The sequence below is a fragment of the Lygodium microphyllum genome, chromosome 10, assembly GCF_053477565.2.
Source record: "Lygodium microphyllum isolate KBCC chromosome 10, Lygodium_microphyllum_v1.1.10, whole genome shotgun sequence".
Lineage (NCBI taxonomy): Eukaryota > Viridiplantae > Streptophyta > Polypodiopsida > Schizaeales > Lygodiaceae > Lygodium > Lygodium microphyllum.
The window spans coordinates 27,292,402-27,313,827 of NC_141144.1; the positions used below are offsets into that span (position 1 = coordinate 27,292,402).

The following is a 21,426-nucleotide window of genomic DNA, read 5'->3' on the forward strand; positions in this document are numbered from 1 at the left end:
AAGCCCACTCCCCAAGCTCACCTCTTAATTTTTGTAGGTTACTCTTTTGAGACGAAAGCCTATCATTTGTTCGATCCTCAAACAAGCAAGGTGATTATCCGGAGAGATGTCCATTTTAATGAGAGGGATATTGTATATAGAACTGCACCAATCTCTAAGCCGATCTCTCCTTCTATATCAAAGATGGTGCCATTTAAGTCAGATCTACTTTCTACTCCTAGCCCACCTACAAAGTGTTCAACATCAAGGCCTTCTCTATGAGACCTATTACCTCCCTAGTACTATCAAATCATGAGAGATTCAAGGATCCTTCCATTGGATTCCACTCCGAAAAGCCTAGAAGATCAACTTGTCAAAAGATGACGTACCAGCGAGACAGTAGGATTGACGGAGAGGAACACGGAGTGAACTCGGCAAACATGGAGAAGAGAAGAAAAGAGAGAAGAAACTCTAATGAATGGAATGATGAAGTTCCGAATCATGGAGTGAATGTGATACAAGGGAACAAGGGTGCCGTAGCACAAGGAAGATGATGAAAACAGCCACAAACCACAAACCGCAATGTCCTCCTGAAAGGGTGTGAGGGTAGTGGAGAGGTTGAATAGAAAAAGTGACAGACTGAATGAATCAGCCGTAAGGAATGAATGAGAAAGTGGCCTATAAATAGACACAGTCAGTCTAGGATAGCGCCCCTTTTTAGGGCTGTAGGGAGCAAGGGTCGAAGTCGGCAAGCATTGGTAGTATGTCCAGTGATGCCATAGTAGGAGCACCCAGTAGTCTAGTCATCTGTTGGTAAAGAAGCCATGGATACCAGTGTGCCTTGCTGAAGAAGGAAGAGGTCAGCCACCATGAACCACAAACCGCAATGTCCGCCTTAAGGGGTGTGAGGGCAATGGAAGGGCTGGAAGTGAGTTGCCAGTAGGAGGAGGATGTGACCAACAATAAGAGATTGCAACCTATAGAAAAACGCAGGTGAGGAGAGAAATACTAAAAATGCAAGCAGCATATGAGAGAAAGACTAAAAATACAGGCAGCAGGTGAGAGAAAGACTAAAAATGCAAGCAGCACAACCTACAAGAGAGAGAATGACTAAAAACGCAGGAAAAAACAGCAGCAGCAGTCAATATGCTGAAATCTGCTCCGAATAGTGTATGGTAGGCTAAAAACAGGCGCCAAACTGTTGTAGACAGCAATGGCCAGCTTGGACCGCGATGTCCTCCGTGTTTGGGGTGTGGGCAGCAAGCTGAAATACCTAAAATCTGCAAAAAGGAGATTGTTTTCTGAATGGAGAGTAATCAGCAACAGTCGTTCTGCTGTAAACAGCTGCAAACTACGAGTAGAAGGCTAGAAACAAGCACCAGATTGTAGATGACAGCAAGGGACAGCTTCGGCTGAGATGTCCTCCACGAATGGGTGTGGACAGCAAGCTAAAACACCTATAACCTGCAAAAACGAGATTTTGATGCAGCGGAAGAAGAAGAGACGTGGATGCCGAACCCACCACCGGTCTTTGCCTTCATAGGAGTGGAGGACCTTCACTGCTAGGTGAGCAGATCCAGCTCTGATACCATGTCAAAAGATGGCGTACCAGCGAGAAAGTAGGATTGGCAGAGAGAAACACAAAGTGAACTCGGCAAACATGGAGAAGAGAAGAGAAAAGAGAAGAAACTCTAATGAATGGAATGATGAAGTTCCGAATCATGAAGTGAATGTGATACAAGGGAACAAGGGTGCCGTAGCACAAGGAAGATGATGAAAAAAGCCACGAACCACGAACCGCAATGTCCTCCTGAAGGGGTGTGAGGGTAGTGGAGAGGTTGAATAGAAGAGGTGACGGACTGAATGAATCAGCCGTAAGGAATGAATGAGAGAGTGGCCTATAAATAGGCACAGTTAGTCTAAGATCGCGCTCCTTTTTAGGGTTGTGGGGAGCAAGGGTCGAAGTCGGCAAGCATCGGTGGTGTGTCCGATGATGCCACAATAGGAGCACCCAGTAGTCTGGTCATCTATTGGTAACGAAGCCATGGATACCAGTGTGCCTTGCTCAAGAAGAAAGAGGTCAGCCACCATGAACCATGAACCGCAATATCCGCCTTAAGGGATGTGAGGGCAGTGGAAGGGCTGAAAGTGAGCTGCTAGTGGGACGAGGATGTGACCAACAATAAGAGGTTGCAACTAGTAGAAAAACGCGAGTGAGGAGAGAGAAAGACTAAAAATGCAGGCAACGGGTGAGAGAAAGACTAAAAACGTAGGCAGTAGGTGAGAGAAAGACTAAAAACGCAGGCAGGATAGCTTGTAGGAGAGAGAAAGACAAAACGCAAGCAGCAAAGCCTACAGGAGAGAGAAAGACTAAAAACGCAAGAAAAAACAACAGCAACAGTCAATATGCTGAAATCAGCTCCGAATAGTGTTTGGTAGGCTAAAAACAGGTGTCAGACTGTTGTAGACAGCAATGGTGAGCTTGGACCACGATATCCTCCGTGTTTGGGGTGTGGGCAGCAAACTGAAATACCTGAAATCTGCAAAAACGAGATTGTTTTCTGAATGGAGAGTGATCAGCAACAGTCGTTCTGCTTTAAACAGCTGCAAACTACGGATGGAAGGCTGGAAACAGGCGCCAGACTGTAGATGACAGCAAGGGATAGTTTCGGCTGAGATGTCCTCCGTGAACGGAGTGTGGGCAGCAAGCTGAACACCTAAAACCTACAAAAATGAGATTTTGATGCAGCGAAAGAAGAAGAAAAGTGGATGCCAAACCCGCCACCGGTCTTTGCCTTCACAAGAGTGGAGGACCTTCACTGCTAGGTGAGGAGATCCAGCTCTGATACCATGTCAAAAGATGGCGTACTAGCAAGACAGTAGGGTTGGCGGGGAGAAACACAGAGTGAACTCGGCAAACATGGAGAAGAGAAGAGAAGAGAAGAGAAGAAACTTTGATGAATGAAATGATGAAGTTCCGAATCATGGAGTGAATGTGATACAAGGGAACAAGGGTGCCGTAGCACAAGGAAGATGATGAAGACAGCCACGAACCACGAACTACAATGTCCTCTTGAAGGGGTGTGAGGATAGTGGAGAGGCTGGATAGAAGAGGTGACGAACTGAATGAATCAACCATAAGGAATGAATGAGAGAGTGGCCTATAAATAGGCACAGTCAGTCTAGGATGGCGCCCCTTTTTGGGGCTGCAAACCCTAAACGCAAAACACAGAAACGCAAAAACGCAAACTGCGGGTGAAGGGTGAAGGGTTTCTCAACACAACTTGGCTTGGACCTAGTATTTCATTTATATCTATCTTTACGGTAGATTATGTAGCTCATTCTAAGCCAAAGAGTTGACAGCATGCTCTAGAGCATCCCCACTGTAGTGAGGTCATGGAAAATAAGCTTCCAAGCATTGACCTGGACCTTGGTGGATCATTCAAGCAACAAGAAAGTCATCAAAACCAAGTGGATCTTTATGACCAAATTGATGAAAGTTGATGGGACTTTGAATAAATATAAGGCTCGCCTTGGAGTACAAGGTTTTTGACAAAACCATGGCATAGATTATAAGGAGACCTTTGCACCCATTGCGCAATTGACACCATTTCATTTATTGGTTGCACTCGCCACTCATCATACTTGGTCAATCTATCAAATGGATGTCAAGGAGGAGAAAGTCTATGTGGAGCAACCTCTCGATTTTGTTTTGCAGACCGTAAAGTTAAGGTCTTTCATTTGCGAAATGATCTTTATGGATCAAACCAAGCACCGCGTCCATGATTCCATAGAATGGATTTCATTCGACCCCTTATGACCCAAACTTATATGTCAAAACCACTTCGAAGGGGCTCAACTACATTCTCTTATATGTTAATGATTTACTTATCACAGGCTCGAAATCCACTACCATAGCAGATATTAAGGCCTAGCTTCATTCTACATTCAAGATGATTGACGTAGTTTGATCTGGGGATAGTATTTTTGTATCACAATAAATGTACGCCCTTTAGTTAGTGAAACAATGTTGTACTAATTAGACCTATCTTGTGGCCACACCTCTTGACCCCACTATCAACTTATCTAAGGATTTTTCCTAAGTCAACCCTTCGATGAGCATACCTATAGATCTACTGTAGGAAAACTTCTTTGGTTCATTTATGCTAAGGCCAAATCTCGCATATTCTATTTTCTTACTTAGTCAATATTTCAATGCACCTAAACTATCACATTAGATTACTTGTATACATGTGCTGAGGTATGTTTATGCTTTCATCAGATAACTTGCAAATATTTTAACCAAGGCAATCAATCAACCGATTCTTTAGTACTTGCTACCTAGAATTGACGTGGATGCACTCTCCCCTATTGCTTCAAAATGACAAAGGAATGGTGATTCTCTTTGGATTTCCATTCCAGATTGAGAGGGGGCAACCTTCTTCTCTTGAGGGTGACAAAATTTTGATTCATTCATTGCTTCAAAGACATTGATTATTTCTAGATCGTATCATTATCCACATCCTCCGAATAAGTATAATTATAAAAGGATGCTTAGGAAAATAAACAATTCCCTTGTGAGGGCACTGTCCAAGTGACATCGTTGTATAGCATTTGGCATGAGTATGATCGTCTACATTGCCTCTTGCATAACTCTAGAGCATTAGCATTTTGTTCTTGTAACTATGCATCTGTGCACATTCATCCCTTTCCGTCTTTTGGACTGATATACTTTGGATCCACCATATTCATGAGAGCTTACATAATAGTCTCCTCGAGCAGTCTCCCTTACTTGCGTTGCTTGCTTGGCTTGCCTAATATGCTTCCGCCTCTCTTTTTTGCTTCCCCTACATACCCTTGATAGATTTCTTCATCACTGACACCCTATGGTAGTTTGGATAGCTTGTTCGTTTTAGAAGGTATTGGGTGTCAAAAGATGACGTACCAGCGCGAGACAGTAGAGTTTACGGGGAGAAACATGGAGTGAACTCGGCAAACATGGACGAGAGAAGAGAAGAGAGAAGAAACTTTGATGAATGGAATGATGAAGTTCTGAATCATAGAGTGAATGTGATACAAGGGAATAAGGGTGTCATAGCACAAGGAAGATGATGAAGACAGCCACAAACCACGAACCATAATGTCCTCCTGAAGGGGTGTGAGGGTAGTGGAGAGGCTGGAGAGAAAAGGTGACGGACTGAATGAATCAACCGTGAAGAATGAGTGAGAGAGTGGCCTATAAATAGGCACAATCAATCTAGGGTGGCACCCCTTTTTGGGGCTGCAAACCCTAAACGCAAAACACAAAAGTGCAAAAAACGCAAACTGTGGGTGAAGGGTGAAGGGTTTCTCAACACCCCCTCTCAGGCCCAAAAAGGGAAACAAGAGAAGTGTGAGGTGGAGATGCAATGCTACATGCTGAAGAATGCTCATGCAGCTGCCACTTGGACAGTGTCCCTCGTGGGGAAATTGTTCACTTGCCCAAGCGTCCTAGTACAAAGATGATGAAAACATGCAATGCATAGGAGGAATATCGAGCTTTGTGTGGTGTCGAGAACCCTAAGGATATGCCTGTACTTTGTATTCTAATCATTATTATTCACTATGATTGTTGTCTCCGAGTTTGCCCTAACCCTAACTGTGTCTTTATTAGTCTATGTGTTTGTCATACAATTGTGTTGTGTTTTCTAGCAGTAGAGAATTTCTTTACAACAACAGTCTCCATCTCTCCATTTTACAACAGACATACTGTAGAACGAGTATCTGATGACTAAAAGATAGTAGAGGAAGTGGAGCCTATAAATAGGCAAAATAAAGAAAAGAGTCAGCCAGCATAAATGAGTGCCATAAATGCAATCAACCAACAAATAATGACTAGTCACATGAAAAGGAAATGCAAGCTAATTGTGATGTGAGAGTGCGCTAAAGAAAGAAAAACAAACATGGGCAAATACAGGAGAAGGAAACTGGATGAAGTGCAACAAAAAGAAGGAACAAACTGATCGATGGTTGAAAGATACAAGGTTGGAATGGTTATCCCAAACACACAACATTGAGCATCAATGTGGGTACCAAATGGTAGCAAGGTCGTGAGAGAAAAAAAAAGCAGGGCTGACCAAATGATGACTCAATGGATGATCACAATGGATGAATGGAGTGAGGGGAGAAGCTGCCTATAAGTAGGCAAAATACGACCATAACTGATATATAAGTGCGCAGGCCCAAAATGTGGATGCCTAAGTCAGCCTACCCACCAATTGACCAAAACGATCACAGTTCTAAAAACACAATGCACTAATGTACTCTCCATCAAATGTGTCCAAAGCACATAAAATGGTAGACAAACACAATGTTGGAGCTCCTAATGTCCTCATTGACTCAAACTAAAGTTCACAAGCAAGAGATCATTGCTCATGACACACATGATTACTAACACTCCTAATGTCCTCATTTGACTCAAACTAAGGTTGGCAAGCAAAAGATCATTATTCATGATACGCATGATTGCTAACACCCCTCTCGGATCCTGAACATGCCAAAAAGCCAAAGGAAATGGAATAGATCCAAGGATGGTAGGAGTGCCACTACCGATGAAGTCTGTCAATGAAAAATACCACCCAAGGAGTAAGATCCCCTCTCTAGATAAAGACTCAATTCAACAAGAGGCCACCATAGGCCAATTGAACAAAGTGGTCTCGAATGGATCACTACAAAAAACTCCAATCACGAATAGGTGAGCCAAGCCTTTGGCACAACTATGAGACAATATAAGGAGTTATCAAAGGTGCCATAACCTGCTCAAGAGGAAAAACAAGGACCAAGGGCCATAAAAAGGGTATACATGGTTAGGGGATGGTGGCTCGATTAAGAAGCAAAGAGACCACCACATGATGGAAAGACCCTTAGAAGACCACAATCCCTAAAGAAGCTCTTAAGACCTTGGGAAACCCCCTTTGAAACACAAAGGGCTAGAGAATCCACACTCGCATCAACAATATCACCCCCCTAAGAAAGGGATGGGAAGTATGAGAAAACCACCTGAGGAGATAGTGGGGGACGGGATAGAGCCTATGAGATAAGTTGTGCGCAATTGGGAGCAGAAGTGACAACAAAAATTTGCATCAAAGGGCCCTTGACAATGGGAGGAAGATGGACCCTCTATAGCTCTCTCTTGTCAACTTGTCACAAGAATGGCTTCTATAGACGAGTTCTCAACAAAAACCATGTGCTCAATGAAGACAATCCAAGTATTGAGTCTCACAAAGTCATGAATGAGGAGGAGATGAAAGCTCAAGTCATAGAACATGTAGGACTTTCAAGATGGAGCTCAATGGATAGTCATGTGATAAAGGCGAGATGTCGAAACCACAAACAATCATCGATGGAGTGTCACCACCAATGACTATACCCACAGATGAAAGAAAATCCTTAGCCAAGCTTCTTGAGGAGTATAACTCAATGCACCGCTATCAATGAGCCAAGCCCTCTCAAAAGACAAGACGGCCAAAGAAGACTCCTCCATCTCATGGATGTGAAGGAGCACTACTAACTCGTGAGTAATAGTAGGTATAGACTAAGAAGTAAAGGTAAAGGGAGGCTCCAATGATGTAGCTCCATCTTTCACTCTCAAACAAAAGTAAAGGTGTATATTCCAACACTTTTTCTTGGGGCATGAGGTCTTACTAGAGTGAGCACACTTGGTATATCCTTTGCACTTCCCCTTTGAATTTGTATCAAAGTCTCTACATATGACTCCAATTTCCTAGACTTCTTCCTTCCTTTCTTCTACTTAACTTGGCCTTTATCTAAAGATGATACCGCAAAGCATGACTCTACACTTTGGCTCTGCTAGAATCTCTCCCCCTATGACATGCATCCTGCTCAAGCACCATCAAGACTAGCCCCTCCCAAGTGAGAGTATCCCTTATATGAGAGATAATGAGACTCGTAAAAAAACACATTGTACTTTAATGATAGGAGATGTGAGAAAAATATCTTTCGTAAATGTAATCTTACCAAGGGATGCAAGCTCATCCACAATCTCCTCCATCTTGTTGATGTGATTCTTCATCGTAAGGAAATTTGTAACAAATAGTTGTTATAGCCTCAACTCAAGGGATATACGATGCCCGAATGTCTAGACTTGTTAAAGAGATGCCAGTCTCTTCCAAACTTCTGTCTAAGGAGATACATTTCGCACAACTCTAAAAAAAGAAAAGAGCAAATTCTAGCATCTAACCGATACCTTTAAGTCGACGAGTTGCATAAACACTCATGACACATATGGCGGCTAACATTTAGGTCTTGGCACCCATGGTGAACACTCTTAACTCCTACAATATGAACTCTACTAACACCCTCTCTCAAAACATGTCCAATCAATACAATAATATATACTAACCAATGACAGTGACAATCAGATTGGACCATTGATACCCAAGTAATGGGTGCAGAAGATACCACTATAGTCCCTCAAAAAGACATTGATATCATGAATACCCAAGTAATGGGTGCAGAAGATACCACTATAGTCCCTCAAAAAGACATTGATATCAATATCAATCGTACCAATTCTAGACCACAAAAAATGAAAATAGCACAATCTCAATGCTACTCAAGAGAGGCATGAAAGAATAGAATACATCAAAGACTCTTACTAGGAATGGAAATATAAAAGCATCACAAGAGTAGACACCTCAACTGTTGTAACCAACCTTTTGTATATCAATTTTTACCAAAACGTATTGGCTCAGTAATTCATATTAATTTTATGATCATTCACTTTGAAATGCAATTTATATTATTTAAGTATTTTAAAATATGGTTAAATGTTAATATTTCTATTTAAGAGTGGAAAATGGCTAGAACGCCCTAGAATTAGACTTGGGTCGTCATTGACGAGACACCTAAGAGAAATTATAAGTTTAATCACATGGTCAGATTGACTAGAAAGCCCAAATAACTAAGACTAATTCACTTTGGGAGTCACATTGACTAGAAGCCCATAATGACCGGTTTCAAAAAGCAAAACCAAATGCTCATGATCAAAGAAACAAACTACAAACCGGTGAACCTATACAATTAAGCTCTCTAGAATCTAAATTTAGTAACTTCTAAATTTTAAGAGGTTCTATTTTTGGAAGTTGCACAAATGGAAATTTTGTTTGCGCGACAAAGACTTAAGAATTTTGCAAGGAACAATTTTGTCTTCAACAAATATCTCAAATTCTTAACCATTTAAGATATTTTTAGAATAGAAGGTTTAGAAGCTTCTTTCTCTAAAAAAGTCATAAATGACATCTAGAATAGTATATGTATTATTTTGAAGACACGTCATTTCAAGCAAACACTTGTCATTTGTAACCTTTACTTTTCACTTTTAAGCACCCAAATCCCACATTTATATATTGGACGTCTCTCTCTTCATTTCCAAAAAGCTCTCATACTGAAAGTTCAGCCACATGCTTTGTACTCTCCTATCTATCACTCATCCAAGAAGCACTTTCTACTTAGCTTGATCTAGTCCAAGCACTAAAGAAAAAAATCAGCTTGCAACTTGGAGTAAAAAGGAATTACAGTTTTAAAACCTTAATTTTCCGAATTGCAACAAATCAACCCTTTATATATGATTCATGTACTTGGTGCCTGTGGCTTATTTCAATAAATCCCCGTAAAAGGGAAAGGGGCCAATTCCCTTATCAACAACACGGTGCCATCTCTCTCTCTCTCTCTCTCTCTCTCTCTCTCACACACATTTTCATGGTGATAATTGATCAAGTTGGTTGGTGATAATTGATCAAGTTGGTTTAAGTTCAAAGTATTGTCATTCTCACGTTCTTCCCCACACTTGCACTGTTATAGGTTATAAGGATGATGCCACTACCTTTTTGCAATAGATTTGGTCCCCTATGTCTAAGGCACACCAATCCCCGGATCACAAATGTATGGAAATCTGCAAGTTCTGCAGACACTTTACAAGCATTCTTTCGGGTATCACATTAAATTTTTCTTACATTTCAATGAGTAAAATCTGAGTCAAATTATTTGCAGCAACTCAACTTCCTTCTAGACATAAAGTCAAATGCTCTCCTCATGTTAACATGGCTGACACAAAAGATTTCGCATCAACAGATCTGGTTTCAAGCAGCATTGTAAATGCACGCTACACAACTATATCAGAATTAGTTTGAGATGATTCCACTCACTTCACAAGATCTTCAAGCTCCTCTTCAAACACTTTTTGAAACAACTGCATCAGAAATGACACTTCAACCTAACAAAGTGGCAGACATGTCAAAAATCAGATTCAATGTATTGTGAAGAATTGTGCAGTGCACTGAAAATGCAAGATCGTGTAAATTTTGGAAATTAGAGCATTACCCTAATCACCCATTCCAAAAAATCATCACATGCAGGAGCGATGTTTGAAGCATACACAACAAAATAGAACTGTTTTGAAAATTGATAGAAAGATTGAACCTTTGAACGATTCCAGTTCTCAACTGAAAAAGCAAACATGGTAAGAGCTTCAATGCCCCATGCACATGACAGCCGAACTATTTCTTTTGCAGCAGTGGCCCCTGCCTGATGCCCTTCATACCGGGACATCCCTCTTCTCTCTGCCCATCTCGAATTCCCATCCATGATAATTGCTACATGCTTTGGCAGCAGCTTGGCATCTAGGCCATGGGGAAGCTCAGTAATCTCCGAGATGATGTGGTCAACAGTTTCAAGAGAGGCATGAGACAGCAACCTGTCTGAAGTTCAAAAATTAGATTAAAGTCAAAGCAAAGCCCAAGCTTCATGTACTTCCGATTTTCTCTTATGTGTGGTATGTTGCTAGATTCTTTGTTCTAACTGCTGCAAATTGGTGTCAAGAGGAAAACTGGACAGTGCGATGACCTTTACTCATCTTCAGATTTCAATAACAGATAACAAGGACTCAGGCTGACATGGTGATAATCTTTAGATTTTGAAATTTTTTCTGATATTTTATGTTTCGACAACAGAACAAAGACTCTCTCATCTGCATCCTTGATCTTTATTCTTGTTTCTACGATTAGATCCTATGAACCCTACCTTTAATCAACCAAGACAGTTGTCCATAAATTCAATCGAACAGAAGACCAATTGTCCGTGAGACACAACAACTAACATTGCTTGTTACTGTGTCTAGGACTAATTTTGAGACTAGCTGCTTTATCAATTAAACAACGCTGTCTGGAGTGCTATTTCAACAACCATTACGAAAAGGGAATGTTGAAAAACCAGCTATTGCGCAATGAAGGCACGCACCATGTGCTGTTTGGAGCTGGATGTTGCTAGGGCGCACAGTTGAGTGGAAAGAGGGGCGTGCTGTATGCTGGCGGGGAAAAGATAGCAGTCCGGCATCCGCTCTGGGATATCCTCGGGAAGATGGCCAACAAAACGCTGTCTCCTGAGGATGAGAGCTTGAAGGCAAGGAGGTAGACTCAACCCTTGACGGCCGGGCTGAGAGAGTAGACAAATGGCTCGCTGGAGCAAAAGGAGGCTGCACAGCACCCGCCATGAAACGTGGTGATGGAAGAACAGTTGTTTGAGCTGAAGGTGGCGCATCTGGTTATTTATGTGGGCTCGTGAACACAACAGAGTTCAAATGGATCGCAAAAGACACCCTCCTTCCCCTGAATGTATTTTTCATTCACCCTTAGGCCATATCATATATGTTATAGCAATGGTAAGGTGGCACCGTGAATCTTCTCTGAATAAATTGACTCCGGTTAATTCGAGATAAGAGGTTGACTTTGACCTTCCCATTAACTCGAGTTAATTGTGGGAAACCTTTCAATAACTCGGTGAATTAAAAAAAAACAAAAGGGCAATGCTACTCTACACACTCATGCACCCTTGTTATTTTTATCAATGGCTTTCTTATACGATTGCTAGTCCAAGGTAATGAAGCCCTGACATGCATACATCAATTCCACCTATGTGAATCATGGAAGTCCATGTTACTTGAGCCTGGATAGGATTGTCAATGTTCACTACAAATATTACAAGACTTCAAGTGTGTTGCTTTGTATTTGATGAGATAGCAAATTATATAAGTAAATTGGGAGGCTTTGGTTTGAGCGTTGCAGGAGTATTGATCCTCGTCTTGTTTTACATAGATGACACTGTGCTTATATCCAACTCTTCAAAGCACCTATACCAACATCTTGATGCCCTGGATCTTCAATGTAGATAGAAATCTCTCAATGAACCCCAGGAGGTCATGGTATCTAACATTGTATAAGCTTGGTGTCCAAATCAAAACACTAGCTTATCTTTTGTTGAGAACCCATTCAAATTGATAGATTATATGTATATTTGGGTATGACCTTAAAAGGGCCATAGTTCTCCATGACAAGGAGTAGGCTAGTATATGGTTTTGGAGTGCTAAGTGCACGTCAGAGACCATGAACACATGCGCAATTCCAAGAACAGTGCACCAAACTTTTGCTTTTAGATATATTAGTCACACAGACACTAAGCATGTTTTAGCAGCCTATCGAGAAAGGAATCTAAGTGTCACTGCCCGGCACTCCCATGGAATATTTCTAGGTTTTTTGCTTAGGGTTTTCCAAGTTCGTCACCTTGCAATGGAACGTTCACGACCGAACGTTTACGAGATCGAACTGATGCCAGGAGGCATATTCCACTGTGGATTCCGTGAGGTTTTGCGGTGGATTCCGTAAAATTTTATTACCGCGGCTCATACACAAGGTGGATTCTTTGTTCCTAAGTTAGCAAACAAAGTAATCCAAAAATTATTGCAGAATCTAGATTCACGATCAGAAATAATAACTTTTAGTAAACCATGGCTAGTGAAAATAGTTTTCAAGAACAATTGAGCAACTTGAGATGCAGTTAAAGTTTTCTTGCATGGAATAAAATATGCTTGTTTGCTAAACCTATCTACAATAGTCCAAATCATATCATGATTAGCTTTAGTATTAAGTAAACTAGTGATAAAATCCATTGAAATCTGTTCCCATGGTCGTGATGGAATGGATAAGGGCATTAGTAAACCATATTGTTTACCATGGTATCTTTTAACTCTTTGACAAATTAGGCATTCAGATACATAATTAGATACATCAGTGTCCATGTGTGGCCAATAAAAATCTTCAATCAGTGTACACAAAGTAAATATAATTCCTCTATGACCTTGGTATGGGGGACAATGAATTTCATACAAAACAAATAATCGAAATGGAACAATCACACATAATATTTTTTCATAAAACATAAATCCATTAGTGTAAGACAATGAATCAATAAAAATCCAATTATTTGCAACTAGTTTATTCCAATCAGCTTGAAAAGTAGGATCTTGGTGATAAGTATCTTTCATAGGGATAAGGGAATCAAATGATATCACCGAAATATTATGAATTGTCGGTCTTCTACTCAAAGCATCAGCAACAACATTCTCTTTTCCAGGTTGATATTGTATAAAGGGATGAAAACTTTGAATAAAAGTAGCCCATTTAATGTGCCGGTCAGATATTTGTGGTTGACTAAGGAGATGTCTAATGCTTTGTTGGTCAGTTTTGATCATGAATTCAAATCCCATTAAATAATGTTTCCATTGACGCAAGGCTTATACTACAGCTAGCAATTCCTTGTCATAGGTAGAATACTTAAGTTCAGTTGGTTTGAGTTTGCAGCTAGAGTAGGCTATGGGATGAGAATCTTGCATAAGGACTGCTCCTATTCCAGATCCACTGGTGTCAGTAACTACTAAGAAAAATGGTCTATTGAAGTCAGATAATTGTAATACAGGAGCATGAGTTAAAGCACATTTCAACAAATCAAATGACTTTTATTGATTGTCAGACCAATTATACATGATACCTTTCTTTAATAGTTTTGTCAAAGGTAATGCAAGTAATGAGAAATTCCTCACAAATTTTATGTAAAAGCTAGCAAGACCTAGGAAAGAACGTAATTCATGCACATTTTTGGGTATCGGCCAATTTAAGATTGCTTCTATTTTTTTAGGGTCGACTTTAATACCTTCTGATGAAATAATATGTCTTAAATATTCAATTTCTGTTTGGAAATATTCACACTTTTCTGGATTAGCATATAATTGATTGTCTTTTAATAATTTAAAAACTAAAGACAAATGTTCATAATGCTCATTCTCATTTTTACTAAAAACTAATATGTCATCAAAGAAAACAATGACACAATGCTGATGTTTCAAAAATATGTGATTCATCATACGACTGAATGTGGCTAGTGCATTAGTTAAACCGAAAGGCATAACCAAAAATTCATAGTGTCCAAATTGTGTTCTAAATGTAGTTTTGAATATATCAGATTTGTCCAATCTTACTTGATGATATCCAGATTTAAGATCTATCTTGCTGAATATGGAAGATCCTTGTAGCTTGTCCATAAGATCATCTACCCTAGGAATTGGATATCTATTCTTAACAGTAATTTTATTTAGGGCACGATAATCAATGCACATGCGATAGGTATTGTTTTTCTTCTTCACTAATAAGACAAGTGCACAAAATGGAGAACTACTAGGTCTAATTAATCCTCGGGTTAGCAATTCGTCTATTTGGTTTTGAATTTCTTTCTGTTCAATTTGGTTATAACTATATGGTGCTTTACGTGGTGGTTGTGATCCAGGAATTAAATTTATCTTATGATCTTCAGCACGTATAGGTGGTAATCCAGGTGGTAAATCAGCAGCAAAACAATCTTGGAATTGGGAAAGAAAATGTGCATGCCTACGATGCATCTGATTTTCTTTAGCTTTAATTTCATTCACCCATATTAAATAGGATTTGCTACTTTTACGTAATGCACGTTTAGCCTAAGTATCAATAAGCAATGGAGAATTATTGGAAGTGTACATACCTTCCAGTGTGATTTGTTTTCCTTGAGAATGGATTTTTATTGAATGCGTAGAATAATCTATATCAGGATTGTATTGATGTCGCCAAGGCATTCCTAAGATAATGTCACTAGACTGCAAAGGTACAACTAAGAAATTTCTTTGTTCAGTATAATCACCAATTTTAATTTCTAAATTATGCACCTCCTGTGTTCCACTATATCTCATACCTAGGAATGCAGCCTTGGTGCGATAATGGTAGAAACAATATGTAAATTCAATTCTTTAACCAATTTTGCAGAAATAAAGTCATGTATGCTCCCATCATAATGTAAAATAGTCTTTTCTTTACCATGCACAAAACATTTCATTGTTAATAAGGAATGGGGAGTTGGCATACCTGGCAAAGTATCAGAAGTAGTACCAATGTCGTCATCATCTTCCCTAAAATCCGGCATCTCTTCACGTTCTTCATCTTCTATTGCTCCCAAATAATTGATATGAACAAATGGCTTTTTAGATTGACAATTGGCTGTTAGATGTCCAGGTTGATGACATTTGTAACAAACTATGGGTTTTGCTTTGGATACATTATTGGTAATGGCAGGAAGTTTAGGAATGTTGGGATTGGACTGAAGAGATGGCTTAGGGTTTGGATTTGTGTTTGATGGCAAGGCAAGTGGTCGTGTCCAAGATTTATGGAATGAAGATGAAAGAACACGACTTTGATTGAATCTTCGAAAATTTGAATTGAACTATTTGGAACCAAAATTACCATTAGTTTGAAATTGTTATGGTCGCTTATCTCGTCTGCGAATTTTGTATTCAGTGTCATGGGCCAAGGAAATTGCATCTTCAAGGGTTATTGGCTTGAACATATTGACCTCCGCATAAAAATGTCCAAGTAAGCCAGACATAAACTTACGCTTATGAGTTGCTTCAAGTACATCTTCGAGCATTCGTAGTTGCAATAAAGCATTCCAGAAACGCTCAGTATATTGTGAAATAGGTTTGCGATCCCTTTGTTGTAGAAGATCCCATTGTTTGATTGCTTTTTCGTGGAATTGGGGTGGAAGGAAATTCTACAAAAATTTCTTTTGAAAAGTCTCCCAAGTAGTGGGACAATCAACGCTTTTGCGGACAACAATCCACCATAAGGATGCTCAGTCAACTAGATAGTTAGTGACACATTTAATTTTGTCTTTCTCAGCATATGATTCTTCATGGAAATAATCATCAAATTGACTGATAAAAGCAAGTACAGTCTTTCCATCGCGTGATCCATTGAAAGTACGAAATTTGAAGTTTCTTTTACTTATCTTTGTTTCTTTTTGAATAGATTGGGCTTCAAGTGTTGCATCGATCGTACGTCGTATAAGATCTTCAGGTTGCGATCCATCTTGGTTGGCAGTAGATTGTTGCAGATTGGCCAATTGAGCTTGCAAAGTTTGTCGTGCTCTTTATTCCTCTTGAAGCTACATCATAATCAAATCCAGTTTTTGCTCCATTGTTGGTTTGGGTATGTCACCTTCAGCCATAAAATCTTCCATGGTTTGATCAGACATCCTGCAAAATTCCAAAAGACCTCACACACTCAAAACCTTGTTAGCGGGATGAGCGTAGCTCAAAGGCCGGTTTACAAGGCTTATATATATATATATATATATATATATATATATATATATATATATATATATATATATATATATATATTAGTTTGGCTTTTGTGATATTTCTCCTTTACGATTGCGAAATTCGATATCACAGTCATCTTCCAAGAAAATAATTTTGCGTATAGACTGCATGTTGCCGATTGTTCGCTGGAATTTGGTTCAGTCAATTCACAGGTGTGAACAGGGGCTTCCAGAGAGTTGTAAGTAGGTTCGTGTATTGTCGAATAGGAATTGCCTCTATGGTAGTTGATTGAGATTGAAGTTTAGGAACTTTAGGACCGTTGGGGATTATAGCCCTTAGTTTTTTTAAATTAATCGTGACTTTTGAGGACAAGAGTATGTTGACGTCCATTTTGGCGACGTGCAATACATACTATCGCCGCCGACAGATAAAAACGAGGCTTGAAGCTTTTTTTAAAAGCTTCTCTTTAAGCTTTCTAAGCTTGACTTTGAAGCTTTAACAGCTATGGTGGAAATTTTCTTATCTATTGAGAAGAAACCAACGACTTGATGTAGGATCTTTCCGCGTGGTCCTCCGCCTGCAGAGGCCAGTCCCTCGCGATCTGAGTGTACAGCAGGGGGTTCTTGACTGCCAGGAACACGCTGGTATTGATTGTTTGCCACGAGACTGATTGTAGAGCTCGATTGTTCCAAGAGCTCCACCTTCATGCGAGATGGTAAGTAATTGGAAGCTCTCGATCTCAGCTTCGCTTTGATATCCCTGGTGCACAGATCGGACGCCGTATGCGCGCGTAGTGAGCGTTCGAAGGTCCCCAAGAACAAAAGAACTCTACTTTTGCACCAAAAACAAGGAAGAAAGCTTGCACGACATGAAGCAATAGACTAATTGGGTACAATTTTCCCATGCCTTGTGTGAGCGCTCCACAAAGCATATATTTTATATATTATTCATCTTCAACCACTGGTGCACGGATCGGACGCCATATGCTTGTGTAGTGAGCGTCGGAAGGTCCCCAAGAACAAAAGAACTCTACTTTTGCACCAAAAACAAGGAAGAAATCTTGCACGACATGAAGCAAGAGACTAATTAGGTACGATTCCCCCCCATGCCTTGTGTGAGCACTCCACAAAGCATGTATTTTATATATTATTCATCTTCAAGCTAAAAAAATAGCCCAATTTACAAATAGCACGCTTTAGCTTTTGTGTTTACTTTTGTGCCACTAAAGAATTAAAGCTATTGGGCGCCCAAGGAGTCATGCGGTACCCAAATACAATGTCCAATACAAATATTTAAATCGTACGTCCATGTGCATACAAAAGTAATAAATAAATATCAAGTGCTTTAATAAATAAGCACACCAAAATATTGGCGCCATGCCTAAGATGCGCGCCCATCAAAAATTGATAATAATTTGAATACACGCTATCCTCCAATGCTTCCCAATGCCACCGCTGCTTGCTCTACACATCAACTGAAGCATTCACAATTGTTAGAAAAATAATACAATTAAACTGGCAAAAGTGAATACCTAGCAGTCTTCAGCTACAAAATAAATAAATCGGTTAGAACTCAATCCTAACCTTAATTTATTACAAGTGCACACTCTAAACTCATAAACGTTTATTAATTTAAATATGTATTTTGCAAAATCACCCGCTATGGAATCACCCACTTACACATTAAATTAACAAGACGTCCAAAAAGGATAGGCGTCCCCATCGACTTTTCGCACAAAGAATCCACCTTGTGTATGAGCCTCGGTAATAAAATTTTACGGAATCCACCGCAAAACCTCACGGAATCCACCGTGGAATATGCCTCCTGGCATCATTAGCTCAAAGGCGGGTTTACAAGGCTTATATATATATAGTTTGGCTTTTGTGGTATTTCTCCTTTACGATTGCGAAATTTGATATCACAGTCGTCTTCCAAGAAAATAATTTTGCGTATAGACTGCGTGTTGTCGATTGTTCGCTGGAATTTGGTTCTGTCAATTCACAGGTGTGAACAGGGGCTTCCAGAGAGTTGTAAGTAGGTTCGTGTATTGTCGAATAGGAACTACCTCTATGGTAGTTGATTGAGATTGAAGCTTAGGAACTTTAGGACCTTTGGGGCTTATAGCCTTTAGTTTTGTTTTTATTAATCGTGACTTTTGAGGACAAGAGTATATTGACGTCTGTTTCGGCGACGTGCAGTACATACTGCCGCCTGCCGATAGATAAAAACGAGACTTGAAGCTTTTTTAAAAGCTTCTCTTTAAGCTTTCTAAGCTTGACTTTGAAGCTTTAATAGCTATGGTGGAAATTTGCTTATCTATTGAGAAGAAACCAACGACTTGATGTATGATATTTCCGCGTGGTCCTCCGCCTCTCCAAAGACCGGTCCCTTGCGATTTGAGTGTACAGCAGGGGGGTTCTTGGCTGCCAGGAACACGCTGGTATCGACCATTTGCCACGAGACTGACTGTAGAGCTCAATCGTTCCAGGAGCTCCGCCTTCGCGCGAGATGTTAAGCGATTGGAAGCTCTCGATCTCAGCTTCACTCTAATACCACTGGTGCACAGATCGAACGTTGTATGCGCGCGTAGTGAGCGTCGGAAGGTCCCCAAGAACAAAAGAACTCTATATTCCACAGTAGATTCCATAAGGTTTTGCGATGGATTCCGTAAAATTTTATTACCGAGTCTCATACACAAGGTGGATTCTTTGTGTGAAAAGTTGATGGGGATGCCTATCCTTTTCGGGCGTCTTGTTAATTTAATGTGTAAGTGGGTGATTCCATAGCAGGTGATTTCGCAAAATACATATTTAAATTAATAAACGTTTATGAGTTTAGAGTGCGCCCTCGTAATAAATTAAGGTTAGGATTGAGTTCTAACCAATTTATTTATTCTGCAGCTGAAGACTGCTAGGTATTCACTTTTGTTAGTTTAATTGTATTATTTTTCTAACAACTGTGAATGCTTCAGTTGATGTGTAGAGCAAGCAGCGGTCGCATTGGGAAGCATTGGAGGATAGTGTGTATTCAAATTATTATCAATTTTTGATGGGCGCGCATCTTAGGCATAGTGCCAATATTTTGATGCTCTTATTTATTAAAGCGCTTGATATTTATTTATTACTTTTGTATGCGCATGGACGCACGATTTAGGACATTGTATTTGGATACTGCTTGACTCCTTGGGCGCCCAATAGCTTTAATTCTTTAGTGGTACAAAAGCTAACACAAAAGCTAAAGCGTGCTAATTGTAAATTGGGCTATTTTTTGAGCTTGAAGATGAATAATATATAAAATACATGCTTTGTGGAGCGCTCACACAAGGCATGGGGAAAAATTGTATCCAATTAGTCTCTTGCTTCATGTCGTGCAAGCTTTCTTCCTTGTTTTTGGTGCAAAAGTAGAGTTCTTTTGTTCTTGGGGACCTTTCGACGCTCACTGCGCCCGATCTGTGCACCACGAACCCACTAGGATCAACCTAAAATCTGGGTTCCTAGGGATCAAGGTCTCCTGACAGCATTCTAGTGTTAGGTTCTGGACATCCTACTTTATGCAGAGATACCCAAGTCGAAGTAGATCCACGCCGCACTTGGTTCAAAGAGAATGGGAAACGAGAGGGATGCATTGCTTAACCTCTCTGCACGTAGGGCATAGTCCCATTCCAATCCCCTAAAATAGCATGAATCAGGTTCTAACCTAGCACTGTCTAAAGGTCAAACAAAACCTTGTGAGAAGCCTCCCATTTCTCTGGGATGCGTTGCTCAACCTCTTTGCCTGTAGGGCATAGTCCCATTCCGGTCCCCTAAAACTACATGAATCGGGTTCTAACCTAGCACTGCCTAAAGGTTGCGAACAACGGTAAAACCTTGTGAGAAGCCTCCCATTTCTTTGGGACCACCCTGCCGTAGGACAGACCCGTCGGGGGTTCCACCCACCTACTTTCCTTGATAGCTTTAGTTTTCTAATTAGGTCCTATTACATTTATGTGTGACATTCAAAATCGGCTTCCTTAATTAGGCCTCTTAGGGAACGGGGTTCGTTTGCATAATTTATGGCACATACACGAATAAAGAGCAAGCAATCCTTTTGACAAGCAGGTTCCTTAACCTATCTTCAAGTTAATCTTTGTCTCCTGCCCATACAGGAGAAATTATGTATCCCTTCTGTCCAACAGAAATACTCGATCCAAATCACATGGCACCATAATTTCCATCCTTTATCTAGAATAGGATCTTCCAACGCCCTAGACGTTGGGCTCATGGCAGTCTACAACTCCGTTCCCGACTAGGCAAGGGGTGTCCAGAGCTCCACTGACCCCAAGCGACCTAGGAGTGAGACATAACTTCCATGGTTAGCCTTTTCACCACTCGACCTTCGGCCCGTGAATCTAGCAGTGCCCTCTCGGGTTGAAGCATGGCGTGACCTTGGAGATGATCCACCCGCACAAAATATCCTTCCTTAATTAATCCAATTAAGAATCAAGCACAATCAAGGCATTCAGCTCTAATATCATCTTTCAGAAAATATTCTTTTATCCCCATGGAAACTTGTCATCACAGAACTCTGCCATGCATTTAGCATCAATCACAAGCACTTGAAATAATCACCCAAACCACAATCCGATAATCAACTAAATGTAAAAAAAATTAGGGCGTTGTTTAATGAACAACCAACAATCGATTGTATCTTTTTCCAAACAATGCAATAAAGGCCACGATATCATTTCCATCACATATCCGCTCTTCCCCTTGGGATCAAAGAGAGATACTATGCAGAATTTTAATTGACTTTATCTTCCTTTCCCCTAAAGAATGCAAGACAAATTTGTAATGATGCAAGACTATCTTCTAATGCAAAGTAGTCACTGAATTATTGTGCGAGTTGTAAACTCATGGTTTGGTAGCACAAGATACCTCTTTAACCATTACTCAATG

The 21,426-nt window shown here is 40.2% G+C and overlaps 1 protein-coding gene across 1 annotated transcript in view; it reads right to left on the reverse strand.

The window, feature by feature from the left end:
- LOC148029819 (uncharacterized) overlaps window positions 1-11,661 on the reverse strand; it is a 72,454-nt gene extending 60,793 nt beyond the window's left edge. The window contains exons 1-3 of the mRNA XM_087686124.1: window positions 11,275-11,661; window positions 10,459-10,736; window positions 10,185-10,252 (exon numbers count right to left, since the gene is read on the reverse strand). Of these exons, the coding sequence (XP_087542250.1) occupies window positions 10,185-10,252; window positions 10,459-10,736; window positions 11,275-11,527 (599 nt within the window). The 5' untranslated portion in view covers window positions 11,528-11,661. The remainder of the gene's footprint in view (window positions 1-10,184; window positions 10,253-10,458; window positions 10,737-11,274) is intronic.
- Between the last annotated feature and the right edge of the window lie 9,765 nt (window positions 11,662-21,426).